General features: G+C 35.8%; 1 protein-coding gene across 4 annotated transcripts in view; it reads right to left on the bottom strand.

Annotated features, from left to right (window-relative positions):
* Nucleotides 1-9581, bottom strand: part of zdhhc1 (zDHHC palmitoyltransferase 1) — an 18532-nt gene extending 8951 nt beyond the window's left edge. For 3 of the 4 annotated variants that reach the window (XM_016552918.1, XM_016552921.1, XM_016552920.1), the window contains exons 1-7: nt 9006-9581; nt 5632-5876; nt 5256-5431; nt 4620-4721; nt 3111-3238; nt 2822-2977; nt 1246-1367 (exon numbers count right to left, since the gene is read on the bottom strand). In XM_016552918.1, coding sequence (XP_016408404.1) covers nt 1246-1367; nt 2822-2977; nt 3111-3238; nt 4620-4721; nt 5256-5431; nt 5632-5850 — 903 coding nt within the window. In that variant the 5' untranslated portion in view covers nt 5851-5876; nt 9006-9581. Of the gene's footprint in view, nt 1-1245; nt 1368-2821; nt 2978-3110; nt 3239-3470; nt 3599-4619; nt 4722-5255; nt 5432-5631; nt 5877-9005 lie in introns of all 4 variants that reach the window. The other variant, XM_016552919.1, reaches the window with a different exon arrangement.
* Between the last annotated feature and the right edge of the window lie 3290 nt (nt 9582-12871).

Raw genomic sequence — 12871 nt, 5'->3', positions numbered from 1 at the left:
GATCTCCTTGCTATGTTTCTGGACTTGGGAACATTTCAGTAGCATTGCTGTCTATGCAGGGTCAGACAGCTCTCAGATTCCATCAGAAATATCTTAATTTGTGTTCCGAAGATGAACGAAGATCGTACGGGTTTGAAACGACATGAGGGTGAGTAATTAATGACAGAATTTTCATTTTTGGGTGAACTAACCCTTTAAAGTATTTTAAAATGTAATTTATTCCTGTGATGGCAAAGCTGAATTTTCAGAAGCCATTGCTCCTGCTGCCAGTCTTCAGTGTCACAAGATCCTTCAGAAATCATTCTAATCTGCTAATTTGGTGCTCAAGAAACATGTCTTATTATTATCGATGTTGAAAACTGTTGTGCTGCTTATTATTTTTGTGAAACCATGATATATTTTTTCAGGATTCCTGATGAATAGAATTAGAAAAAAAATATATATGTACATTTTTTGTAACAATGTAAATCTCTTTACTTTCACTTCAGATAAATTTAATGCTGAATAATGGTATTATCTTCTTAAAAAAAATGTACTGACCCCAAAATTTTGAACAGGAGTATATCTAGATAATTACATTAAAGAAAAATAAAACAATGAAACATACAGACATTCCCACAAAATTCTTTAGTACAGAATTAGTTTAAACATGCATGCATTTGAAGTATGCTCCAAATATTAATATGTAACTACATAAAATAATAAGCGGAAATACAGATCTGTTGAGAGCCTGCATTGTTTTCAATGGCCTATCAACAAAATGTTGACATTAATCGGCTAAACAGACTAGGAAATTTATACATTTGTAAGTTTTTATATATATATATATATATATATATATTAGTGTTAAACAGGTGATTTCGTATTGCAGAATATTCTCTGTTGGTGGGTGAAGTTCACATTTGTTTGTATTAGCAATCACATTTCTTTCTTAAATATTTCCACAGGTCTTGGCCGCAGTCTGTCAGCTAAACGAAGGTTAATATGCTTTCTGTTTGGTTGCATTTGAAGAATGTGTGGAGGCACAATTGTCTATTCTCCTCCACTGATATGCTTGAGTGAATATGGGATGGATTCAGTAGGAAATTTATACATTTGTATGTTTTTATATATATATATATATATATATATATATATATATTACACAAAACTAAACTGTACAGTATAGATGTTGAACATCAAAATGCAAATAACCACCTTTAGCAGTGCTAAAAATATGTTTGTTTGTTTTTGTCTGTGTTGTACCTTGAATAGATTCATCTTGGGAACCCCAGAGTCATTCTCTGGAGGGGGCTTTCTGGAATCTTTGGCCTCTTGCCGATGCCGCTGTCGCACAATATACTCATATGTGCTAAGCCTGTTCCACACTAAAGGAGAGAATGAGACGGAGAATGAGACAGAGAATCTGATACAAAATGTCTTCTGCTGTATCACCTATTCACATCACACCATTTACAATGCCATTCAGGACAGGAACCATATCTACAAATTATTTATCGTACATATTATTCATATCATCAGGCAAAAAAGTATGGATGTCGATGTTTATATCTGGTTTCATCTCAAAAATAGGTTGGAAAGTGAAACCAAGTTCTTTTGCCCCCTTGTGGCACACAGTGAGATGTCACTCGTGCATTACAGGGCTCCTCCATGTAGTATACAGAATTTAAATATCTATCTTATTTTACGCTTATATTTCTTCCATTGTTTATTTGATTCAGCTGCAAGTCATAAGCTCTACTCCAACCCGACAAACCCAAAGCGGAAAATGTTTAATTAATAACAGCAACAAAACATCAAATAACCCCAGAACCAGAGACCGATCATAGAATGACTGTCTTTGTCGTTGTGGCTTCAGAAAATGAACTGATCTTGCCTGTGGTGTTTTGTTGTCATGGTTACCGAGGCTAGCACTAAGCTACACAGATCTGCCTGAGCTGACGGTGGACAGCATGTGGCGGTGAGTGACTGTTTCATGGTAATCAAGCTGCGGTCTCTCTCATGCAGAAGAATTAAGACTACACCAAAGCCTGAGCTCAAACCCAACTGTTGGCATTGTGTAGATATCGACCTGATTATTCCAGGCATCAGAGGAATACACCTGCACCTGCAGTTCAAAAGGCGCAGGCAGTAAATAGTTAGTTGCAGTAAACCCCGCTTCAAAGATATATGTGTAATGATATATGCAAATATATGCATGTTTTAATTCAAAGTGTGCTGCATTGACTTTTAATGTATTCAGCTCCTTATTAAATTCCTTTGAGTGCATTATTAATCAGGCCAGGGGAGGCATTTGAGTTTAATCCTAGGTTAATATTGAAGGCAGAGGTGTGCATTGCTGGGAATGCTCTCTCAAACACCAAACCGTTCAAAAGTAGGATTCAGTAAGATTTGTTTTTAAAGAAATTAATTCTTTTATTCAGCAATTTAATTGATCAGAAGTGACAGGAAATACTTTTACATTGTTACTATTTCAAATTAATGTATCGATCCATCAGTCCTGAAAAAACAAATGTATCACTTTCCACAAAATAATTAAGCAGCATAGCCGTTTTCAACATCGTAATTTTCAGAAAATGTTTCTTGTCAGCATATTAGAATGATTTCTGAATTAACATGTGACACTAAAGAGTGGAGTAACTGCTGTTTAAAACTATTTGCCATCACAGGAATTAATTACATTCTAAAATGTATTAAAATAGAAAAGTTATTTTAAATTGTAATAATATTTCACAAAATTATTGTTTTTACTGTACAAATAAATATAGCACTTCTGGCAAAAACATTTTTAAAAATCTTGTAGGTAGAAGAGTGTACTCACTGAGGTATATGTGGAAGCAGAGTAAGTGTCCCAGCAAGAGTGCAGACAGCAGGCCCAGAGCAATGGTGACTCCTGCTAGAGCGGGAATGGCTGGACCAGATGTGGTGACTGGAGCCACCGGCAGAAACACAAACCACACCACAGAATCATTCCTTACTGCAGACACACAAAAACCCCCAGAAAATTAGAGTTTGACATGTGGACAGAAATCTGTGAAAATGTGTAGTTTGTTGTGTGTAGTGTGACCAACTTTCAGTGCATTCAAACATGCCCACAAAACACCTCTTACCCTGTTGAAAGTGCTTGTCAGATCGAAGTTTTGATGGGTCCAAAAAGAACTCTATAAAAACATAACTAGCAATAACTACTACCAAAACAATCCCCAGGAGAGCAGAAATCACACTATTGAGAAACAGCCTGTGACAAATAGAAAGAGAGAGAAAGAGAGAATAAACAAATACTTTGGCTGTCAAAGAGATTTTTTTTCTTTTTTACTAAATGTTTTTTGTATCCTTACTGCAGACACACAAAAACCCCCAGAAAATTAGAGTTTGACATGTGGACAGAAATCTGTGAAAATGTGTAGTTTGTTGTGTGTAGTGTGACCAACTTTCAGTGCATTCAAACATGCCCACAAAACACCTCTTACCCTGTTGAAAGTGCTTGTCAGATCGAAGTTTTGATGGGTCCAAAAAGAACTCTATAAAAACATAACTAGCAATAACTACTACCAAAACAATCCCCAGGAGAGCAGAAATCCCACTATTGAGAAACAGCCTGTGACAAAAAGAAAGAGAGAGAAAGAGAGAATAAACAAATACTTTGGCTTTCAAAGAGATTTTTTTTTTTTTTTACTAAATGTTTTTTGTATACACTATTGTTTGAAGTCAGAAATACAGTTAAAAACAGTAGTATTGTGAAATACTATTACAATTTAAGATTGTTTTCTTTTTTAATACATTCCTGTGGTGGCAAAACTGAATTTTCAGCAACCATGATATCACATGATAATTCAGAAATATTCTAATATGCTGATTTGGTGCTCAAGTAACATTTATTATTATCAATATTATTATTATACATTTTTTAGGATTCTGTGATGAAGAGAAAGTTCAAAAGAACAGCAATTACTTCAGAAATATATTTTTTTAACAATGTAAATGTCTTTACTGTCACTTTTGATCAAATTAATACATTCTTGCTGAACAAAAGTATTATTTCTAAAGTGTTTTTGAAAAATCACTTACTCTGCCTTTAATTTCTTTCACAAAAAATAAAAAATAAAATAAAAAAATATCGGACCCCAAAACACGTTATGCCACTTGTAAAAAAAGCTGCATTAGTTAGGTCATAGGGACTTCAGTCACACTGCCTGATCATGTTCATTTAATGAAAAGACATTAAGGTAAAAACACACATGACTTGATTCATTGGTCAGCATCCCAAAGGTCTGCCAGTGAAAATGAAACTCACAAATGAAATGAGTGTTTGTATGTGATGCTAAGCAACAGCACTTGATCTCATGATTGCTTTATGACTTCCATTTGAGAAAACATTAAATATGTCATAAAATCATGAAATGTTTCACATCAGCATTCTGGTTATGGTGACAGACTATACAATAAAATGCTATATCTGAATATTACATCTCTCTCTGAATAGTTGGACACAGGATCCGCCTTGAAAAAGACTCACAGTTAAAATATCTATCTACCAGCTGCTGTCCATGGAAACGACAGGACGTGAAAAACGGACCCACATAATGACAGACAGAGAAGAGAAAGTGAAAACAACTCACCAGTAGTTTCTGCTGCCCACACAATTGTTCAGCCATCGACAGTGGTGGTCAAAGCTTGCCACACACTTATTACATGCACTACAGTGTTTTGATTTAGGCCCCCTGGAAAGAACAGTGTTACAGGTAATTGGTTATGTACATGTTGCGGGGTACAAGACCTGCTTGAAAAAGTTGCATGCTTGGACACAATGCATTGTTAAGTACAGCGATAGGCAGAAAGGGTAGCATATCCTGTGAAAGTGCTAAGCGTAAGTGATCCTCGCCTATGTCAAGATCCACTTAAGAACATTAATTCAGCAGTGTAAACTGTAATCTGTCAGTTATTGTCAATTTGCACCTGAAACTTCAAGAAAGTTGTCAAATTAATATATGACAGTCAGTCAGCATTAGAAAGTGCTGCAGTAGTGTCGTCATTTCCAATTCAGGACTTAGATGTCAATGATTGTAAGCTTCAGTCACTTGTTCTTATCATACTGCTATTGTAGTCATATTAATAAAAACAATAAGATTGGATAAAATGCAGAGGGTGTGCATAACAGTCGTTTGACTACAGTTACAGAAATCTGAATAAAGCATCTGTACACATGCATACCCACACAACAATAGGGAAACAGAGAGCAGCACGTCTGTACTTACACATCTACTTCACAGAGGTAGCAGTGACAGTTCTCGATGACGTGTGCATGTTTGGTGCGGTCAAACACCGGCATGGGTCCCTTATAACTCTTAGCTCTGACATTATAATCCGCAGGGTCGATGGAGACGGCCATCAGGTGCATGAAGAGGTGACTGATAAATGTAATGCCTGTACACTGAGCTCTGAGTTAAAGACTGATGTTTAATCAAAAAGTGAGTCTCTCAAAAGACTAGCTGTATATAGTTCACACAGAGCTGCACAAAGATCCAACTTTGAATGGCTGCTACAGGGTAACATATGTATACTAATATGATGCAGATGTGTGCAGGAATAGCTTCTGTGTAGGCCATGTGACAAACTGTAAAACAAGGATACAATATATCCGGCTGGGATCCAGTGTGTGGGGAGCAGAGGCACAAATACACCGAAGCCAGTGACAGCAAAGTAGAGATAAAGCAGCCAGGCCAGGAGCTGGAAAGGGTGCGGGGGCCAGCTCCAACCATTGGTCCGAGAGCACAGGGGCACATCGGCACTCCTGGGTACCCCCTCACTCACTGGGGCTGTGCGATTGGAGTTCTTACTGCAGACATCCATGAGAGGGGAACCTCCTTCTGTCACTCCTGCCATTAAAACAGTGTAGAATGTTTACTTTGAACATATTACAACTAGGGCTGCACGATTAATCGAATGTGATTGTCATGCGTATCTTGTCAGGAAAGCCGTTTCTGTGATTAGTAGTAAATCTCCAGCACGTGCTTTTAGATGGAGCAGCATTTACTACACAGAGCCGTAGTGCACTGACAAGCTACGCAAAATCACATTCATAATCGCAGGCGATTTAATCGCGCGATTATGAAATCGAAGAAATCGTTCTGTGATTATGAAAGCTGTTTGCGTAGCTTGTCAGTGAACTACGGCTCTGTGTAGTAAATGCTGCTCCATCTGAAAGCATGTGAAAATACCACATTTAATAACATGTTTTTCCTCCAAACTCACTTCATAACGTCAGTCGAGTGTTTGAAATAAATCCTTCTGTGGCTTCTTACACAGAATAAGGCATGCAACATATTTCATAGAATAGAGATTTACTGCTGATCACAGAACCGTGCTTCACTGAAAGATACGCATGACAATCGCAGCTTCTGATTTATCGCCTTTGCGATTTAATTTCGATTAATCGTGCAGCCCTAATTACAACCCTCTAAATTGCTAGTAAATCCCTCGCATATGCGACTAAATCTTCACTCTGGGTGACTAAATGATGTCTAATATTAGCCAACGGCTAATACATTCTTAGATTTTACTGGCCAATGTGTGAGTTAGAGGCTAAGTATAAGTTTAGCACAGATATTTTCACTCGCCAAACTCTGACTGAGCGCTTCAGTTTCCTTCTCTGTCAAGCGATCTCTGTTATTTTTCAATTCATCTGAATGGATGTGCAACGCACCTGTATTTGACGTACCGTAAACTGTAGTGTAAAGGCGCACAACTCGCCGTCGCTTTGTCTCACACACACGCAAAGATAGAGACAGAGTGAGATACAGTGGGTACGGAAAGTATTCAGACCCCCTTAAATTTTTATTCTGTGTTTTGCTGTCAATATGGGGTGCTGTGTGTACATTAATGAGGAAAAAAAATTAACTTAAATGATTTTAGCAAATGGCTGCAATATAACAAAGAGTGAAAAATTTAAGGGGGTCTGAATACTTTCCGTACCCACTGTAGTCTTACATACCATGCAGAATAAACGCGCTACATGTAAACGATATTCTTTGTTGTGTTTTCCTGTCAAAATAACAGCGTTCCTTTGGAATTCTTCAGCTTTTAAGAACTGCCGGGTTCTCCGGTAGAGGGCGGAGCTAATGCTCAAAGGACAATCTCATTGGCTGGCGCTCACTTATTATCATCCCTGTTTTGATTTCAGCAAATCAATTCGAGCAAACGCAGGCAACGTGATTAATATTCATGAACCCAGCAGCTCATTAATCCTTAGTGCGTTCTATATTGTTATTAGTAGAATTCGTAGTAGTATTGCTATCTTATCACTATTATTATATTTTTTTAATATATAATATAGAAATATTTTTGTAGAAACACTAAATGACAAAAAAAATATCTTAAGCAAGATATTTAAAAAGCTGTGCTCTTTTACAAACATATACATACATATATATATATAATAGTATATGAAATATTTAATATTAGTCTGGCGAGTAAACTAAAAAAAATTTACATGTAAACGATATTCTTTGTTGTGTTTTCCTGTCAAAATAACAGCGTTCCTTTGGAATTCTTCAGCTTTTAAGAACTGCCGGGTTCTCCGGTAGAGGGCGGAGCTAATGCTCAAAGGACAATCTCATTGGCTGGCGCTCACTTATTATCATCCCTGTTTTGATTTCAGCAAATCAATTCGAGCAAACGCAGGCAACGTGATTAATATTCATGAACCCAGCAGCTCATTAATCCTTAGTGCGTTCTATATTGTTATTAGTAGAATTCGTAGTAGTATTGCTATCTTATCACTATTATTATATTTTTTTAATATATAATATAGAAATATTTTTGTAGAAACACTAAATGACAAAAAAAATATCTTAAGCACCACCACCAGTCCTAAATTCAGTCAACATGACAAATATGCATTCATACATGGTTATTCTAATTACTAAAGTTCTATCATCATATAATGCTTAATTATCATAATATCATATTATAATGTTTGACTGACTGATGTTAAGTGTACTTTCAGATATTTAAAAAGCTGTGCTCTTTTACAAACATATACATACATATATATATATAATAGTATATGAAATATTTAATATTAGTCTGGCGAGTAAACTAAAAAAAATTTACTAGCCAATGGCGATTCTATTGCCAAGGTGTTCATAGAGAGTTGTATTACACGTTTGATTTGACTCTGCAGACTTAGGCTGATAATACATGGAGCAACTTTGGGCAATGTTGCCGTCAATGGGCAACCAGGTGAGACAAAGGGCCCACGACCAATCAAATTTGTTACCCATTCTCAATGGGAAAGTGCCCAAGGCAACATTGCTCAAAAAAAGTTGCCTGGCAAAATTGCTCAAAAAGTTGCCCCGAGTATCATCAACCTTACTGCTTTAAAGGAATAATTACCCAAAAATGGTAATGCTGTCATCGTTTAATTACCCTCAAGTTGTCCAAAGCTGTATGACTTTGTTTCTTCTGTCATACATAAAAGATATTGAGAAATTTTGTATATATTTTTTTTTTGGTTTGGTTACAAAACATCCTTCAAAATAAAGAAGAAGGAAAGAAGAAAGAAATCCATACAGCTTTGGAATGAGATGACAGTGAATAAATGACTGCAGAACTTTCTACACATTTTAAAATAATGTCAAAACAATGTTTAAAACAGAGTTCTGAATTATTGTATTTTTAATTATTTCACTCAGAATTGTTTGAAAAGCCTTTGTTTTTATAACAATTAGATTTATTTCTCATTTAAAAAGCATATATATTAATGGTTTAAATATTGTTATTATTAGAAATTTTAGCAGACAGTCACTAGTAATTACACTTTAAAAAAAAACATATATTAATGATTGCTTAAAATGTTATGGCTAACCTACTTGCCACTTTTAGAGACATACAAAAAGGTTTTTGTAGAAAACATTAAACCACAAATACCTTTATTAATATGCAGATATCTTGATTGGTCACTGATCCACTATAACCAGTAAATTATGGTAAACCATAAAACTCACCTGCTCAGTTACTGATGTCAGGACTCTGGCCTGCTCCGCCACATCTGAGCCGACATTACCTGCACTGCTTTTTCTTAACACGAAAACTACCACTAACCTGACACATCTTTGAGCCTCATCCACAGCACCAACACAACAGCTCTGAGTGACGGCTAGCTCTATCTTTACTCATTTACTGTATCTGTAGCCTGAGAGCGGAGAAGGCGTCTCAGTAACCTAAATCTCTCATCCCGTGGGTAAACCAATCTCCTCTACATGTAGTAATTAACTTGCAATAGAGCACCAAAGAAATACGAGGCTTGAAACTGACCAAACGTTAAGCGCTTGTTGTGTCCGTTGAGCACGACCGACTGTACCGTTAACTAATTATTCTGCAAACAAATCAAATCTTACAGCAACCGCGCGCATCTCGACCAATATTCAAAGCGTTTTATTCATCTAATCAATCGAAACTGCTTAAACGACTAAACAAATATCAACAAATAAAGATTTTATAATACAGCAGCGGCACTCAATCCAATATTTTCGGCATGTAGTGACAATTTGTGTATTAAATAGTTGACCGACGCACCCACATCCGGGAAAACCGTTACACGGCACGTTTTATTTCAAATTAAAAGTCCTTAGCACTAAATAACAAAGAAAAAATGTTTACATGTAAGGTACTGTGTTAATTACAAATGGAAGTTTTTTTTTAAATTCATAACATCAAATCTGATATAATCACATTCTTCTTTAATTCTTATTAGTAGTAGTAGTAATAGTCATTCTGTCAAATCCAGTTTCTTTGTGCTGTTGCAGTGTTTCTGTTTTACATCACAAGCTGTTCAGTGTTGCCCTGTAGGCAGTTTTCCAGGAGATGGCAGCAATATCATGACAAATCATAAAACAAAACACATTAGTTCACTTTTGTTTCCTCAAAAGAACAGTTTTGGAACAACAGAGAATTTTACTTTTTTTGGTCAATTAGAATATTATTATTATTTTCTGGAGAAGCTTACCCGTTGTAATTATTATTTCTGTTAATTCTGTAATTATGTCAATGCAATGTGTGTGCTATGGTCATTGTAGTATAGAGTGCTACTCACATGGTCCAAACATCCATATAAAACTTTTCATTCAAAATTGTATTAAAAAAGGAAGAAGAAGAAAAAATACATTAAATATGCCATTTCACAACAGTTATGTTCTATAATGCCAAATGTCTAAACATAAAATGTCTATTGAATGAGGAGGAATGAGGTCTAGTACATGGAACAGAAGTTTGTTTGTATTGATTCACGTATTTAAAAGGCATTTTAAGGCTTCATTGCATTTATCTGTTATGTGAACATCTTACTCTAAGCACTAACTCATTTGTTTAGGTCGTTATATAACCATTATTTAAAAAAAACACATTCCTATGGGGCATAAGAGCAACTCCTTCCAAAGGAGGAGGGAGTCTTTTGTCCTAAAGGAGATCCTAACTGAAATCACTATGGTCACTAAACAGATATGATATGAAACACACAAGAGTGTTAGATTCTCTATAATATTGCCCCAGATCAGATCGAGAACACATGATAATTTGTATGCATAGTTTGTGCTGATAAAAATTGTTGTTGTTCAAATGTGTGAACTGAAGCAAAGCGGTGGTTTTGTGCCATAGCCACCAAAAAGCATAGCATGTTTTGCAACTGCTGCATGCCGATTGGCTTTCCAGTATAGAACTTGACTATTTTAATTACTAGATGGCTTGATTTAATTTTTTTAATAGCTGATTTACAGTACATAGATAGATAGACAGACAACAGACTTAGAATGGAATTTTTCAAAGAATTGGCTATGCCAGTAATTTCCAGCTTGTCCTGTGGTGGGATGGCTCCTGTCAGGGAATGAGCACATCTGGAGTTCTGGAACATTTTGCCTAAGCAATTCAGTTCTTCAAGGAACATTTTTTTGGATGAGTTTGTATCTAATACAAACATGTTTTTTCTGGATTATTTAGTGATGCACCTGTTCCAACCCCCGTAGTCCCCCAGAGGGAGTCAAATGAGGTGAGACTGGAGGGCTGACGCAGTTTTGAGCACGTCTACAGAACAGGCATGCTATTCTACGAATGTGGTAAGTAATATTTGAATGCTGCAACAAGCACGCTCCATGATAATTTGAACTTCCCAGCAGGATCTGCTGAACAATGAGCTCTATTTCTATCCCAGTTTGCCGTTCTAGCGGACATGCACATCACAAGGTTTAGCTAACAGTTTTTGGCTGAGCGTGGAGCTCATGTGTCCCAAGCAGTAAAAGCTAAACTGGTTTTGACGAGAACGTTTGGGCTCTCTCTCTCTCTCTCTTGGCAGTGGTGTGAATGGTAACAGAAAATGAGGCAGGGGCCAGTGAGTTTACATGGGTAGGGACAGAGGCGAACCAAGATGAAGTGGGGGCCCCAGGCAAAATTAATAGATGAGGCCCTTCTAAAAGATTATTTTGTTAATATATCTTCGTTACCTAGATATATATTTATACAACATACAAAAAGTAGTTAAAACATATAATAGAACACAAATTCTTTAATTTTAAAACAAAGTGCTTATTCTTTAACAAAATATCAATCTTCATCTTTATGGCAGAAAATACTGTACAATACAATCTTGAAGATACAGTACAATCTTCATATTTACAGTAACGGATTGTCACCTTAAAATTGGTGCTTACGAGCCTTAGCTACAGCAAATGCTGTCACTATGTCCTTCATATCCAAAGACCGTCGTATGTTCCGTTCAAATTAAATTAGGGCCAGTGCTGACCTCTCTTGGGTCATTGTTGACCTGAGGTATGTTTTTATCAGCTTTACTAGTTTTATTAGTTGACAACTAATTATGTTAACTCTACTAATTTAATGTAGAAGTGCTAAATAAATAATGTCAACTAAGTAAATGTAATGATATTTATTTATATTGATTTATGGGCTCCCCACTGGCAGCAAGACACAGTACCCAGGGATGCAAACTAATCATGGGTGACAAAGATGAGCACCCCCCCTCAAAATAAAACCCTACATTTTTTAAACACTTATAATAATTTAAAGCCTTTATTATTTTTTTCTTTTATTTTTTAACTCTGCCAAAATTCACTTTAAATGTTCACTTTCATTCATGGAGAAGACGGGGGAAAAAATTGTCTCCTGATGGAAAACAAAGACTTAAGATGAAAATGACATGAAATAACCATTATATCCAGTAGATGGCAGCAGAGGATCACTCATTAGCTCAGTTGCCATTTCAACTCCCTAGTTTTTCTCACGTCTTGCTTTTGGATTGATTACAAAATGACTATGAAGTATAGCAAGAGCAGGGTGTCACAAAGTCTCACGTCATTTAAAAATAAGTAAATAAATAAATAAGCCCAGACACCAACAGCCTACTGTGGTAAATTATTTAAATACTTAACTAGTTAACTACTAATTAAGTTAATTATTAATGGTATAATAATTAAATAATGCATTCAATATTTTGGCTTTTTTTTTAGATTTAATTAAAAAATTACATTTTTTAAACATTTCCTGAAAAAGGACACATCAAAAGGAGTGCTTTAAATTATCTTTACCTGTAGAAGCTGCTAAATGCAACACAGACTTGTTGCTGCTGTAGTTTTGTTACTCTAAATTTACTCTGTATCACTTAAAAGTACAGCTCTGTTTTGACATTGGCTTGTCAGATAGTTTGTTACGTTCATTGCTACAGTTATCTTACATTACGTTTACATTTAGTCATTTAGCAGACGCTTTTATCCAAAGCGACTTACAAATGAGGACAATAAAAGCAGTCAAAACTAACAAAAGAGTAACAATATATAAGTGCAAATGACAAGTCTCGGTTAGCCTAACA

The sequence above is a fragment of the Sinocyclocheilus rhinocerous genome, unplaced genomic scaffold (assembly GCF_001515625.1).
Source record: "Sinocyclocheilus rhinocerous isolate Xijiao unplaced genomic scaffold, SAMN03320098_v1.1 scaffold225, whole genome shotgun sequence".
Classification (NCBI taxonomy): domain Eukaryota; kingdom Metazoa; phylum Chordata; class Actinopteri; order Cypriniformes; family Cyprinidae; genus Sinocyclocheilus; species Sinocyclocheilus rhinocerous.
Note: the sequence above shows the minus strand (reverse complement) of the source record. Positions and strands in the feature narration are given on the sequence as shown.